Below are 16,516 nucleotides of genomic sequence, written 5' to 3' on the forward strand. Positions count from 1 at the left end.
CATCCTCAGCCCCTGGAAACCACTTTCTACTCTGTGTTTCTATGAGTTCGACTTTTTTGTTTTTTCAAGGTTCCACATGTAAGTGATACCATGCCGTATTTGTCTTTTTCTGTCTGGCTTATTTCACTTAGCGTAATATTTTCAGGGTCCATCCATGTTGTCATAATTGGCAGGATTTTCTTCTTTCTCAAGGCTGAAGACTATTTTATGTATACACCACATCTGTTCATCCGTTGACAGACACTTAGGTTGTTTCCATATCTTGGTTATTGTGAATAATACTTCAGTGAACATGAGAGTGCAGATTTGTCTTCAGGATCCTTTTTCATTTCTTTTGGATATATACCCAGAAGGGGTATTGCTGAATCTTGTGTTAGTCTTCTAATTTTTTGAGGAACCTCCATTCTGTTCTCCATAGTGGCTGAACCAATTTGCATTTCCACCAGCAGTGCACAGGTGTTTCCTTTTCTCCACATTCTTGTCGTCACTTGTTATCTCTTTCTTTTTGATAATTCCTTCTGACAGGTTTGAGAAGATGTGTTATTGTAGTTTTGCTTTGCATTTTCCTGATGATTACTAATATTGAGTACCCCTTGCCATTTGTATGTCATTTTTAGAAAAATATCTATTCAAGTCCTCCGCCCATATTTAAATTAGTTTTTTTTTGCTAATGAGTTATGTGAATTCTTTGTATATTGTGGATATTAACCCCTTATCAAATATGTGATTTACAAATACTTTCTCCCATTCCTTAGGTTGTCTTTTCATTTTGTTAATGGTTTCTTCTGTTATGCAGTAGCTTTTTAGTTTAATGTAGTCTTAGTTGTTTATTTTTGCTTCATTTGCCTTTGTTTTGATGTCAAATGCAAAAAATTACCAAAATGGAGAACAAAGAGCTTACCCTTTATGTTTGCTATATTTTCTTTTAAGAGTTCTATAATTTTGAGTCAAACAGTTTTTACTTTTTTTTTTAATTGGACCATGTGCAGCATACAGGATCTTAGTTCCTCAACCAGGGAACATCTTTATCTCAAAGACAGAGGGACACTGAGAGGAATCTAAATGAACAGGACTGCTGTTTTCCCCAATTTACTACACACTGTGCTCATACTCCTTTTTTGTCCTATCACATTCTCCATAACTTTTCCATTCTTCATCAAACCTAACGTAAAAATACTCAGGTTTAAACACTTCTTTGGGTCTTCATTTTCTTATGAAGTTTTCTATGTAAAACTTATATTAAATAAGTTTGTATACTTTCCTCTTGTTAGTCCATCTTTTGTCACAGGAGCCCCAGGTGGGAGTTTAGAAGGGTAGAGGATAGAGGTATTTTTACTGTCCTTTAAAACAAGACTTTATAAGTAAGGCTCAACTGACATTCAAATAATGTTATGAACTGAATGTTTGTGTTCCCCCGTCCAAATTGATGTATTGAAATTCCAACTTGTAATGTAATGGTTTAGGAGGGACTTTTAGGAGGCAATTAGGTCATAAGGGTGGAACTCTCATGAATACAATTGTACCCTTATTAAAGAAATATCAACAACTCAGATATGCAGATGATACCACTCTAATGGTAAAAAGTGAGGAGGAACTAAAGATTCTTTTGATGAGGGTGAAAGAGGAGAGTGTAAAAGCTGGCTTAAACCTCAACATTCAAAAAATGAAGATCATGGCATCCAGTTTCGTCACTTCATGGTGAATAGAAGGGCAGAAAGTAGATGCAGCGACAGATTTTCTTTTCTTGGGCTCCGAAATCACTGTGGACAGTGACTGCAGCCATGAAATTAAAAGACACTTGCTCCTTGGAAGGAAAACTATGAGAAGCCTAGACAGCATATTAAAAAGCAGAGGTGTCACTTTACTGACAAAGGTATGTATATAGTCAAAGCTATGGTTTTTTCAGTAGTCATATGCTGATGTGAGAGCTGGATGTAAAGAGTGCGGCGTGGGAGAGAATTGATACATTCAAATAAGTCAACCCTAAAGGAAATCGATTCATGGGGTCGCAAAGAGTCGGACACAACTGAGGGACTGATCTGATCTGAAAGGAAATCAACCCTGAATATTCATTGGAAGGACTGATGTTGAAGCTGAAGCTCCAATACTTTGTGAAGAACCAAGTCATTGGAAAAGACACTGATGCTGGGAAAGACTGAGGGCAAAAGGAGAAAAAGGCAGCAGAGGATGAGATGGTTAGATAGCATCACTGACTCAATGGACATGAATCTGAGCAAAGTCTGAGATAGTGAAGGACAGAGAAGCTTGGCATGCTGCAATCCATGGGGTTGCAAAGAGTTGAACACAGCTTAGTGACTGAACAACAACAACAACGAAACCCCAGAGAGCTCTTTCTCCCATTACCATCTGAGAGCACAGGGAGAGAAGATGGTTGTCTGAGAAACAGGAAGCAGGCCCTCACCAGACACCAAATTTGCCAGCACCTTGATCTTGGACATCCCAGCCTCCAGACTGAGAAATAAACTTCTGTTGTTCATAATCCACCCAGTCTATGGCATCCAGTTACAGCAGCCTTGAAAGGACCAAGGTACTTAACTAAAAGGAAGGGCAGTGGTGCAGCTGGGCTTCAGAAACTGCTTGAATCAGAGGCTTTGAATTCAATCAAGATTCTTTCTCACTTCAGATATTAGCTTCATTCTCTCAGACTGCCTTCATCATTGGGGTTTAAAACATTACCTTAAAAAACCAACATTGCTCATCTCTTCTACTTTTGCCATTAGAGAAATACTGAGAGATGTTTCACCTGGTCCTGAACTTTTGAAAATTCCATTGAAGGAGCGTTGCCTTACCCCAGGTCTTAGCACTGGAACAATTACTCCTAAACAGAGGGAACAGTTCTTAATTCTTCTTGGGTTAGATGTCTACCCCTTCACCAATTATTTTTACCGAAAGGCAGGGTTTTATAAGATGGTGGAAAGTCTCCACTAGAACTATATAGGTGATGCATGTGTAAAAAACATTTCCCAGAAAAGAAAAGTTGTTACAAATACTGAACAGATGAAACAGAGACTTTTTCTATAAAGACACACAAATATTCTGCTTCTATAAATTTAAAAAATCTAGTGAGGGAAATAGAGTTAATCACGAACAAGAAAGGATGGTAAGTGTTATAACAGAGAACCTATATAGTGCTATGAGAATGTGTAAGACAATATCTGATATGGTCTGGGTTTCAAGGAAGTATTAGAGGAAGAAAAAAGTAGAAGGGATTTAATAGAACCCCTTTCAAGAGGAGTATATGAGATGATAAAGTAAAAAGAATGATTCAAAATATCTGAGATAGTATTGTAATGACTTCTAGCATATATAGAATACAGGTGGTTTCGGTAAATTTCTAAAATGTGCATTTATTTAATGAACATAGTATATCAAATGATGCTTTAAAAAGATTTTATTTTTCTTATAATTTTTTATAAATTATATTTTTTCCATTCTAGAAACTGTGAGAAAACCAATGCATGTGAATATGAATAAAGACATAAAAATGCCCCTAAGAAAGCATGATATAGAACTTCCAATGTCACCTAACTGTGTACCATCTAAACTCTGCATTGATGATACAGAAAACAAGTAGGTTTTAGCTAGGTTATATTAATGTATCTATCTGATGTATATTACATTAATATATAATATATATTATAACATATATTATTATATAGTATTTAAATGGTCATTATTGTTTTACTGTTTTACTCACTAGAAGATATACAGAGGAATTATTCTTCTATAATAGCTCCAGTTTTTGTTTGTTCAGCTGCTATAATATCATTAAACTATTAAGACATTTATCAAATCACCAAATGTCCCTACTAAGATTTTGTACACATAGTTTAACTTTATCATAAAATATCTCTCTTATAACAATATAATTTTTAGAAAACTCAATAATATTATGATCTGGAATGAATAGAGTTACTTAGAGTTCCATATGTTTCCATATGTTTTCGTATTTGTATATAACAGTATGAATTTTAAATAGATATATAAAGATGGTCAATTTTATTGCCATCTATATTTTTAACCTTAAAATTTTATTTTTGTTAGTGTATACTATCGAAGACTAGACACCAAGGAAGAACTTGATCCAGTTCAGGTGAGGTTTTTTTTAATTAAATTTTATTATTTTGATAGTTGTGATATGCCAACAAATGATATACATTTTTCAAACACTGGAAAAACTTAGTATTTATAATTATTCTTTTAAAAGTTTTTAATATAAGGAACCTACACCTTAAGAATATTTTAACCAATTGCTTACGAGAAACATTTTGGAGTTCTGATAATGTCGATGAGGCCTATGTGTGCGTAATATTTGCTTCTGCTTGTTACTGACAAGCTGTAAAGGATAGTTCATTTGAAGATGCCTGATTTTAGTTCATGTGATCATTGAGTAATTCATCTCTTCACACAGTGATCAGATTATTTGATTTCATATGAAACTATGATTTTCGATAGTCTTGTTGATCCTAGGATTATTTTTCAAAGTATTGCAAATGATTATTTTTTAGCAATTTTTAATTTTTAAAAATTTTATTTACTTATTTTTAAATTGAAGTATAGTTGATTTACAATGTTGTGTTAGTTTCAGGTATACAGCATAGTGGCTTAATTATATATATATTTAAATTTGTTTCCTTTATTATTGTTGTTCAGTAGCTCAGTCGTCTCCAACTCTTGGTGATCCCGTGGACCGCAGCACACCAGGCTTCCCTGTCTTTCACTATCTCCCAGAATTTGCTCAAACTCTTGTCCCTTGTGTCAGTAGTGCCATCCAACCAAGCATCTTTTAATTTCATGGCTGCAGTCACTGTCTACGGTGATTTTAGAGCTCAAGAAAAGGAAGTCCGTCACTGTTTCCTATTTTTTCCCATCTATTTGGCATGAAGTGATGGCATTAGTTTTTTTAATGTTTTTCTTTATGCTGCTGCTGCTGCTAAGTCGCGTCAGTTGTGTCCGACTCTGTGCAACCCCATAGATGGCAGCCCTGACCAGGCTCCTGTCCCTGGGATTCTCCAGGCAAGAACACTGGAGTGGGTTGCCATTGCCTTCTCCAATGTTTTTCTTTATAGGTTATTACAAAATATATATTTTAAAGTATTCATTTATATATTTATTTGGAAGCATCAGCTCTTAACTTGTAGCACACAAGTCATGTGGGAACTTTTGCTGAGGCCATGGACTCTCTAGTTGTGGCATGTGTGTTCTTCCTATGGGCTCTGGAGCACATGCACTCAGTAGTAGCAGCATGCAGGGTTAGTTGCTCTACAGCTTATGTGACCTTAGTTCCTAGACCAGGGATCAGACCCATATCTTCTACATTGCAAGGTGGATTCTTAACCCCTGGACCACCAAGGAAGTTCAAGTTGTTACAAAGTATTGAGTATAGTCCTCTGGGCTATCCAGTAGGTTCTTATTGGTTATTCACTTTGTATATAGTAGTGCATGGGTGCTCAGTCATGCAGTCATGTCCATCTGATTCTTTGTGACCCACATGGACTGTAGCCCACCAGGCTCCTCTGTCCATGGAATTTTCCAGGCAAGAATACTGGAATGAGTTGCCATTTCCTCCTCCAGGGGATCTTTCTGACCCAGGGATTGAACCCACGTTTCCTGTGGCTCCTGCATTAGCAGCTAGATTGTTTACCACTGAGCCACTTGGGAAGCATATGTGTATATGTTAATCCCAACTTCCTAGTTTATCCCTCCCCACTTTCAACGTTGGTAACTGTAAGTTTGTTTTCTATGTCTGTGGGTCTATTTCTGTTTTGTAGATAAGTTCATTTGTATCTATTTTTTTAGATTCCACTTATAAGTGATATCCTATGATATTTGTCTTTCTCTGTCTGTGTTACTTTTCTTAGTATGGTTATCTCTAGGTCTATCCATGTTGCTGCAAATGGCATTATTTTGTTGTTTTTTATAACTGAGTAAATATATATATACCACATATTCTTTATCCATTTATCTGTTCATGGACATTTAGGTTGTATCTTTTCAAATTATGGTTTTCTTCAGATATATCCCCAGGAGTAGGATTGCAGGAGCATATGATAGCTCTATTTTTAGTTTTTAAGGAACCTTCATACCATACTCCAAAGTGAATCTGTAAATTGCCTTGGGTAGGGAGTCATTTTAACAACATTAATTCTTCCGGTTCAGGAACATGGTATATCTTTCCACCTGTTTGTGTCATCTTCAGTTTCTTTCATCAGTGTCTTACCATTTTCAGAGTATAGGTCTTTTGACTCCTTAAACAGGTCTCTTTCTAGATATTTTCATCTTTGATGTGATGGTAAGTGAAATTGTTTCCTTAATTTCTCTTTCTGATCTTCCATTGTGAATGTATGGAAATGCAATAGATTTCTGTATGTTAATTTTGTATCCTGCAACTTTACCACATTCACTGATGTGCTCTAGAAGTTTTCTGGTAGCATCTTTAGGGTTTTCTATGTATGAAAGTCTCTCAGTCATGTCTGACTCTTTGTGACCCCATGGACTATATAGTCCATGGAATTCTGGCAGAATACTGGAGTGGGTAGCTGTTCCCTTCTCCGGGGGATTTTCCCAACCCAGGGATCAAACCCAGGTCTCCCACATTGTGGGCAAGTTTTTTACCAGCTGAGCCACCAGGGAAGCAAATATAGTGTTATGTCATCTGCAAATAGTGACAGTTTTACCTCTTTTCCAATTTGAATTTTTTTTTTTTAAATTTCTCTTTCTTTTTTGACTGCCATGGCCAGAACTTCCAAAACTGCACCGAGTAAAAGTGGCAAGTGTGGACATCCTTGTCTTGTACCTGATCTTAGAGGAAATGTGTTGAGTATGATGTTTACTGTGGGTTTGTCATAAATGGCCTGTATTATGTTGAGATATGTTCCCTCTATTCCCACTTTCTGGAGAGTTTTTATCATAAATGGATGTTAAATTTTATCAAAAGCTTTTTCTACATTTATTGATATGGTCATATGACTTTTATTCTTCAGTTTGTGAATGTGGTATATATTACACTGATTAATTTGTGGATATTGAAAAATCTTTGTATCCCTGGGATAAATACCACTTGATCATGGCATTTGTTTTTCAGTCGCTAAGTCGCATTTTACTCTGCATCCCATGAATTGCAGCATGCCACGCTTCCCTGTCCTTCACTATCTCCCAGAGTTTGCTCAAACTCATGTCCACTGAGACTGTGATGCCATCCAACCATCTCATCCTCTGTCGCCCCCTTCTCCCCCTGCATTCAATCTTCCCCAGCATCAGGGTCTTTCAGTCAGTTCTTTGCATCAGGTGGCTGAAGTATTGAATGTTTGGCTTTAGCATCAGTCCTTCCAATAAATAGTCAGGGTTCATTCCCTGTTTTGATCTTGCAGTCCAAGGGACTCTCAAGAGTCTTCTCCAGGACCACAATTCAAAAGCATCAGTTCTTCAGCACTCAACCTTCTTTATGGTCCAGCTCTCACATACATACATGACTACTGGTATATGATCCTTTTAATGAATTGTTGGATTCAGTTTGCTAATATTCTGTTGAGGATTTTTCATCAGTGATATTGGCCTGTGATTTTATTTTGGGGAGTACCTTTGTCTGTTTTCTGTATTAGGGTGATGGTGGCTTCATACCATGAGTTTGGAAGTGTACCTTTCTCTGCAGTTTTTGAAATAGTTTCAGAAGGATAGTTGTTAACTTTTCTCCAAATGTTTGGTAAAATTTATATGTTAAGTCTTCTGGTCCTGGACTTTTGTTTGTTGAAAGTTTTAAAGTTACAGGTTTAATTTCAGTACTTACAATTGGTCTGTCATATTTCCTATTTCTTCCTTGTTCATTCTTGAGAGATTGTACCTTTTAAGGATTTATAAACCTGGGTCTCCTGCTTTGTAGGCAAATTCTTTACCGTCTGAGCCACCAGGAAAACCCAGCAGTCTCTTGTGGTCCTTTGTATTTCTGTGGTGTTGGTTGTAACTTCTTTTTCATTGATAATTTTATTGATTTGAGGCTTCCCTGGTGGCTCAAACAGTAAAGAATCTGCCTGCAGACCCTGGTTTGATTCCTGGATCAGGAAGATCCCCTGGAGAAGGGAGTGGCTACCCACTCCAGTATACTTGCCTGGAGAATTCTATGGACAGAGTAGTCTGATGAGCAACAGTCCATGAGGTCACAAAGAGTCAAACACAGCTGAGTGACTAACACTTTCACTTTATTGATTTGGACCCTTTCCCTTTTTTCCTTGTTGATTCTGAGTAAAGGTTTATCAATTTTGTTTATCTTTTCAAAGAACTAACTTTTAATTTTTTGACTTCCTGTTGTTTTTTAGTATCTACTTCTGAGACTTATGAATTCTTTCCTTCTACTAATTTTGGGTTTTGTTTATTCTTATCTCTCTAGTTGCTTTAGGTATAAGATTAGATTGTTCATTTGAGATTTTCCTTGTTTCATGATATAAACTTATATCACTGTAAACTTCCCTCTTAGAGGTACTTTTAGCAAATAAAATTCTATTCAATTAGAAAATGAACAGATTGTGATTAAAGTTTGAAATATTAAGATCTAAGGCTATGGTAATGTTTATCCTTTCTTTTCTTTAAATTGCTAAAGTTAAACTACAGAAAGGTAAAAACAGTGATACTAAAATCTCTTGAAAATCTCATCAGCTGTCCTGTGTATTAATGAAACTGAGGCTTTCCATTTTTAGGAGATGTCATGTAGTAGAATGGGACTTGAGGGTGTAGAGGACCAAGAGTGATAAAGTCCAGTGAAAAGGAGCTCTTCAGTATAATCTTAGCTGATAAACTCTGTGGTCTTAATAAGTCTTGTCAATTGCTGATTGACTTGCCTTTCTTTCCTTGGAACTTTTTCTGCAGCTCATGACCTTTTGTGCTTCTATTTTTCACTTTTCTCATCTCTCGTTTATACATTTTGGCAAATGAAATGATTGTGTCTTTCCTGTAGTTATCACAAGTCATGGGCTCATATAGAATGTTTTAACCTCAGTTCAACAGAACAGAAAACTGCATTTTCACTCCACTATCTTTTTCAGCAGAAGTATCTTCCATTGGAAATACTACAAAACAAAATTTCATTCCCAGAATAGTACCTAGTCTTCAGAAAGTTGCATATAAAAAGAGGCAGGATGAATAAGTGTCTTTGAATCGAAGGTTCTTAGCATTTTGATACCATTATATTTTATGATATGTTCTTTTCTTATTTATAGATTTTAAAATATTAGTTGTAACTTGCTGTAGATATAGTCACAATAGGATATAAATTAGGTATAAAGTTCCTCTTAGGGCAAAAACTTAATTTTCTGCACTGTAGAAAATTATGAATTCAAAAACTGAAATCTTGTTTAAAAATCTTTGAAAAAATCATTTTTTAGTAAAATTGATAGTGAAACTGAAAATCGTTCAGTGTGTTACATAATAGTATGATGACTGTAATCACAGTAAATGAATAGTTGGTGATGTCATGGTGGCCCAGTAGATGTGTTATAGAAAAGGTCCTGTGAATAGCAATATATAACTTCAGTGATATCACAGTAGCCTATATTAAGTATGAATTGTGATGACTTGATTCTTTTCATGATTTGACAGATGCCAACTGGGTATATGCATTTCAATTATAATTACACAAATATGTAGAGATGTGTAATGCTAAAATGTTTAATTATTTATGCACTAAGGTTAATACTAAAAATTCAAAATTTAAAGTTCTGAAATATATCTTCCATAGAAAATGCCAAGAAGTGATTTTTTATTAAATTTACATAGATTTAAAAAATGAAATTATTAAAGATTACTGTGTGTGTGCTTGTGCTTAGTCACTCATTTGTGTCTGACTTTTTGTGACCCCATGGACTGTAGCCCACCAGCCTTCTCTGCCCATAGTATTTTCCAGGCAAGAATACTGGAGTGGGTTGCCATTTCATCCTCTAGGAGATCTTCCTGACTAGAGACTGAACCTGTGTCTCTTGTGTCTCCTGCATTCCTGGCAGATTGTTTACCTGCTGAGCCATCAGGGATTATTGTAATAATATATAATGATAGTGAGGAAAATGGTTATATAAATGCTGTGTCTTATTAGCAGGAATATTTATTTTGAATTCCTCTCAATTTTAGCATGCAGTGGTTTATGCCATATTTATTATTTATAAATTAATTTACAATTATAAATTTATTAGTTATAGTTATGGTATTTTATAGCTATATAATATACGCCATGATTCACTTTTATTAAAGTATGTTTTCTGTTTTTCAGAAAAGAAAGATTGAAGTACTGATATTATGTTTCAATGATATATGTTAGCCTTATTAATTTAAGAACCCAATAATTTTTGAAGGATGCAGTGAAAAATATTCCATTATCTTTCATTTTGTATTTATAAGACTAAAACTTGCATCCTAGATCTGCTTAAAACTCATTCTTATTCTTTTAAATAATTTATAGGCTAGAGAATGAAATGCCCTGTAATCTATTTAAATAATCTCCTACTAAGATTATAGATTAGTGATTATCTGCAGAAGGGTAAATAATGCAATACTTAATAGAGCAGAAGACAGCAACAAGAGTCTTTTATACCTGTCCAAGGCATATTGATCAGTCCTGGGTGTTCTTTGGAAAGAATGATGCTAAAGCTGAAACTTCAGTACTTTGGGCACCTCGTGCGAAGAGTTGACTCATTGGAAAAGACTCTGATGCTGGGAGGGATTGGGGGCAGGAGGAGAAGGGGACGGCAGAGGATGAAATGGCTGGATGGCATCACCGACTCGATGGACGTGAGTTTGAGTGAACTCCGGGAGTTGGTGATGGACAGGAAGGCCTGGCGTGCTGTGATTCATGGGGTCGCAAAGAGTTGGACACGACTGAGCAACTGAACTGAACTGAACTGAAAGCATATTGTCATGTTGTGAAGTTTTAGTGAAGTATTTAATAGTTTATTTGGAGGGATTTGAAGAAAAGTGAGAACTGAAATGAAATTATAAGATACAAAGGAAAATTAATTGAAAAAAAGAAAGAAAAAAATTTGGTCTGGGACTCACTTCTCACTGCCCTAGAGAAGTTAATATTTGAGCCAATATATAATACTCCCTTCTCTTTTGATTTGTTTGTGTGTTACTCACTCTGAGGAATGAATTTGTCTCTGTGCTTCTACCACTGTCTCTCTGACACTAAGATGTATTATAAGACTTTATTTTCAACTTTCCCTTACTTTAAACCTTTATATTTTTTTGAAGCCTTTCAGTATCTCTTTTTGTCTCCCTCTCTTTTTCTATTTCTGTCATTGATTTTCTTTGGAACTTATCTCTATGTTTCATGGCTTACATATAAATATATACTGCAGATGTAAATTATTATTGCTGGATAGATTAATGTTGAGCCAATAAAATATCTTTCCACATTAATAAATGGATTATTTCAATTGCTTTTCTCAATAGTCTTCCAATCCTTTCTGCATTTTGCACTCAATGATATTGATATTCAGAAATATTAAAGTAGCAGTCTAAAATTTTACAAGGTAGATGGAAAAATTGAGTTAGGTACAGCTGTTTTCTTGAAGAGATTATGTGATTTCTATGAGAGAAATTTAACTTTTATTTACTCAGATCCTGGTGTTCTGAGTATTTTTTAACCAGTGTAAAATACTTAGCTCACCATAGTATCAACCGTATTATTTTAATAATCACTCAAATACTGATATGCTTTCATTGTTAGAAACTATTTTATTTTCAATTAGGGTGCAATTATTTTCTTTTAGATTAAAATAATACATTTTTTTAATATATGTGTATTCACTTAAATGGCATTTTATGATAAATAATTTAAATTGTGTATCTGTACATTACCATTTTGGCAGCTCTTCCTTTCTTTTTCAGCTCAATAATGTTAATTATTCTCATTCCTTGGTTTCTAAATTAAATGAAAATCAAGATAATTTCAATCCATCATATGAAACATCACAATCTGGACCATTATTTAAAAGATTAAACAGGTAAGCAAAGATGTTGAAGGTAATAAAGAACCTGTAGCATTTGTTTCTTAAATTATTAATTTGCTTTTAACAGACACAACTATTTTTAGTTAGAGATGTAAACAGACCTAAATATTACTGCTAGAATAAAAACACTATCAATAAAATATAGTATTTCATTAAATCACTTTTAAATAATTATTGTCGAATTGACCTTTAACTAATTTATTTAAAAAAATTTGGGGCCAAGGTGTTTTGCACCTGTTTTATAATTTCCATGAATTACTAGTTTCCTTTACTGTGTCATATCGTATTAACTTCTTTTTCATATCTGGTAGTTGATCAGTGCCCTATTTTTATTTTCTAGATGTCTGTATATAAACCCTAGTTCTTTTTTTTTTTTACCCCATTGAAATTGTCAAACCAGTTTGAATTATTTCTTGTTAATTGTGATGAGAAACCTTGACTTTGCAATCCTATCCAAGTCTTCATATTAATAGATAGCACCACTATTCACTCAGTTGCTTAAGCCAAAATAAAAGTTGTCCTTGATTTCTTCCTTTTCTTTATCTCTCAATATACATTTCACCAACAAAGTATTGTCATTTCTGCATTCTAAGAAACCTTAATATTATTTACTTACGTTTTCATCTCTAATGGTTCCATCCCAGTCTAAGCAAACACTGCTTCTTGCCTGGAGAATTGTAAAAGCCACAAAACACTACTTTTTTCTCTTTGTTCTGAGATTTTTCAAAAACAACTTTATTAATGTATAATCAACATATAACAAACTGAACTTACCTAAAATGTGCACTTTGGTAAGTTTTGGCATATTTTAAAAATAATGAACTTACTCATTGTCTCCTGTAGTTTCTTGGCCACCTTTGTAAATCCATTCTTCTGGTCATTTCACATGACTTACTCCCATCCCAAGGCAACCGTTGATGTGATTTCTGTTACTATCGATTAGTCTGTAAGTGGCATTATACAGTATGTTTTCCCATTTTTGTTTTTTTTTTTTTTTCACTCAGCATAATTACTTTGAGATTCATCTTTGTTGTTTATTGTGTGTTCAGTAAATCCATTTTTTTTATTGCTGAGTAGTTTTCCATTGTATGAATATAGCAAAATTTATTCATCTGTTGATGGACAGTTGGGTTTTTTTTTCCAGTTTGGGCTATTCCAAAATGAAGCTACTATGAACATTGATGTTGAAATCTTGTTTGAATATATGTTTTCATTTCTGTTGGGTAAATATCTACAGGGCTTCCCTCATAGCTCAGTTTGTGAAGAATCTGACTGCAATGCAGGAGACCCGGGTTTGAGTCCTGGGTTGGGAAGATTCTGTGGAGAAGGAAATGACACCAACTCCATATTCTTGCCTGGAGAATCCCATGGACCAAAGAGCCTGGCAGGCTACAGTCCATGGGGTCGCCCAAGAGTCAGACACGACTTAGCGACTAAACCACCACCAGATATCTACATATGGAATGGCTAGTGTATGTTTAACATTTTAAGAAACTGGCAGACTTGTTTCCCAAGTGATCTGTGTCATTTCTACATTCCCATCAGCAAAGAATGAGAGCTCCATTTGCAGTACATTCTTGACAACACTTGGTATGGTTAGTCTTTTAAAATTTATGCTACTTTAGTCAACATGTAATGGTATCTTATTGAGGTTTTAATGATGTTGCCATCTTTTCATGTGCTTACTAATCATTTATGTATCTTTGGTGAAATGCTTAGCCTTTTCATTTTCTTAATGGTGTCTTCTTGACACTAACTTTTTTTTTTTTTTACAAAGGTTTTAATTTTTATGAAATGCAATTGGTTAATTTTTTATTTATGAATCATGCATATGATGTCAAAGCTAATGAATCTTTGCCTGAGGCAAGGTTATGAAGACTTTCTGTTATGTTTACTTCTGTCTTGTGGTTTTCATAACATTTTCCACTTTGAGTTAATTTTTTATGTATGATGTGAGGATCATTAGGATATGGTGTGATGAAATAAGGAACTAATTTCATCATTTGCATTTATGGAAAGAAAAGAATACCTTTACCCCATTGAGTGCTTTGAGACGTTTGTTAAAAATTAATTGACAAAAGTATAAATTATTTTCCCCTGTAATCTCAGTTCAGTTCTATTGAAAAATCATGTCTGTTTTTATGTTTGTCACACTGTCTCAACTACTAAAGCTTTACCGTAAGTTTTGAAATTGGGAATTGTATTAGTCCTCCAATTTATTCTTCTTTTTCAAAAATGTTTTAGCTTGTCTTAGTCCTTTGCATTTTCATATGAGTTTTAGGATCAGCCTGTCCATTTCTGGGGAAAAGGAAGTTTAATTTGATTTTTATAGGGATTGTTTTGAATCTTTAGACCAATTTTGAGAAAATTTTAACATTTTAACAATAGTGGCTCTTCTAATCCATGAACATGAAATGTTTCTAGTCAATTTTTGTCATATGTATGTCATAAGAGCTTTAGTCTTAATAGCCCCAAACTTGCACTAACCCAGATGTCCATTTGCCAGTCCAGGTTCGATGCACGATACTGGATGCTTGGGGCTGGTGCACTGGGACGACCCAGAGGGATGGAATGGGGAGGGAGGAGGGAGGAGGGTTCAGGATGGGGAACACATGTATACCTGTGGTGGATTCATTTTGATATTTGGCAAATCTAATACAGTTATGTAAAGTTTAAAAATAAAATAAAATTTAAAAAAAAAAGAATAGAATATTATATGATATTCATATAATGGAATAGTACACAGAAATGAAAAAAGTGAGCTACTAATATATGTCATAGCAAGCAAGAATATGCATAAATCTCAACACAAAAAGAGAATCATTGTATAATTTAATTTATATGACATTCAGACAGCAAGCAGAATAGTGGTTACTTTTTGGAGGTGTGAACTTAGAGGGCACGAGAGAACTTTCCAGTGTACTTGAAGTGAGCTTTTCTTTCTCCTCAGCTTTATTGACCTATAATCTGATGAATAAAAATTGTATCTGTTTAAGTTGTCTGCTCTGATGATTTAATAGGCATACACATATTCAAATGATTACCACGATCAAGCTAATTGACACATTGATCACCTCACATAGTTAACATTATTATATGTATGGTGAGACCATTTAAGATCTATTCTGTTAACAAATTTCAAGAGTAAATGTAGCATTAAGACTATAGTCACCGTGTTGTACAGATCCCCAGAGCTTATTCATCTTGTGACTGGAAATTTGTACACTTGGACCAATATCTCTCCATTTCCCCCACTTCCTCAGCCCCTAGCAACCATGATAGTACCCTCTGCCTTTTTTAATTTGGGATTCTACATTTAAGTGAGATCTTATAGTATTTTTCTGTGTCTGGTTATTTCACTTAGCGTAATATTCTCCCTGTTCATTCATGTTGTCATAAATAGGAGAATTTTTATTTTTAGGGATGAATAATATTCCATCTTATTTAACATCCTTTTTTTTCTCAGTAATTACAATAGTTTTCTATGTAATGAAATTAATTACAGTAGCTTTCGATAAGCCTCATGCTTATATTGTTAAATAAGTATTTTATTCTTTTTATGCTGTTATGAATGGAATTCTTTTCATTTTTAAAAAATTTTTTGAGGTATAGTTGATTTGCACTTGTTAATTTCTGCTGTATAGCAAAATGACACAGTTAAACATATATATTTCTTTTTCATATTCTTTTCCGCTATAGTTTATTACAGGTTATTGAATATAGTTTCCTGTGCTATACAGTAGGACCTTGTTGTTTATCTATCCTATATGTAATAGCTTGCATCTACTAATCCAAAACTCCTAATCCTCCTCTCCCCCAAACCCCACTTGGCAACCACAAGTCTGTTCTCTATGTCCACGAGTCTGTTTCATAGATAGGTATGTTTGTGTCCTATTTTAGATTCTACATATAAATGATATCATATGGTATTTGTCTTCCTCTTTCTGACTGACTTTGCTTAGTGTGATAACATCTATGTCCATCCATGTTGTTGCAGATAGCGTTATTTCATTCTTTTTTATGGCTGAGTAATATTCCATCATATATATTTAATATATATCTTTTTATCCATTCCTCTGTCAGTGGACATTTAGGTTATGTCCATGTCTTGGATATTGTAAATAGTACTGCTACAAATATAGAGGTGCATGTATCTTTTGAATTATAGTTTTATCTGGGTATATGCCCAGAAATGATATTGTTGGATAATATGGTAATTCTATTTTTAGCTTTTTAAGGAGCCCCCTCTATACTGTTTTCCACAGTGCTGTACCAAATTACATTCCTTCCAGTAGCAAAGGAGGGTTCCTTTTACTCCACACCCTCTCCAGCATTTATTTGTAGACATTTTAATGGTGGCCGTTCTGACTGGTGTGAGGTCAGAAGTTTTGATTTGCATTTCTCGAATAGTTAGCGAAACTTTTCATGCACCTATTGGCCATACATATGTCTTCTTTGGAGAATTGTCTATTTAGGTCTTCTGCCCATTTTTCAATTGGGTTATT

General features: G+C 34.5%; 1 protein-coding gene across 5 annotated transcripts in view; it reads left to right on the forward strand.

Annotated features, from left to right (window-relative positions):
• C4H12orf40 (chromosome 4 C12orf40 homolog) overlaps window positions 1-16,516 on the forward strand; it is an 80,953-nt gene that overhangs the window by 21,180 nt on the left and 43,257 nt on the right. For all 5 annotated transcript variants that reach the window (XM_044941633.1, XM_044941635.1, XM_044941634.1 and 2 more), the window contains 3 exons: window positions 3,459-3,591; window positions 4,066-4,114; window positions 11,890-12,005. In XM_044941633.1, the coding sequence (XP_044797568.1) occupies window positions 3,459-3,591; window positions 4,066-4,114; window positions 11,890-12,005 (298 nt within the window). The remainder of the gene's footprint in view (window positions 1-3,458; window positions 3,592-4,065; window positions 4,115-11,889; window positions 12,006-16,516) is intronic.

This window comes from Bubalus bubalis, chromosome 4 (assembly GCF_019923935.1).
Source record: "Bubalus bubalis isolate 160015118507 breed Murrah chromosome 4, NDDB_SH_1, whole genome shotgun sequence".
Taxonomy (NCBI): domain Eukaryota; kingdom Metazoa; phylum Chordata; class Mammalia; order Artiodactyla; family Bovidae; genus Bubalus; species Bubalus bubalis.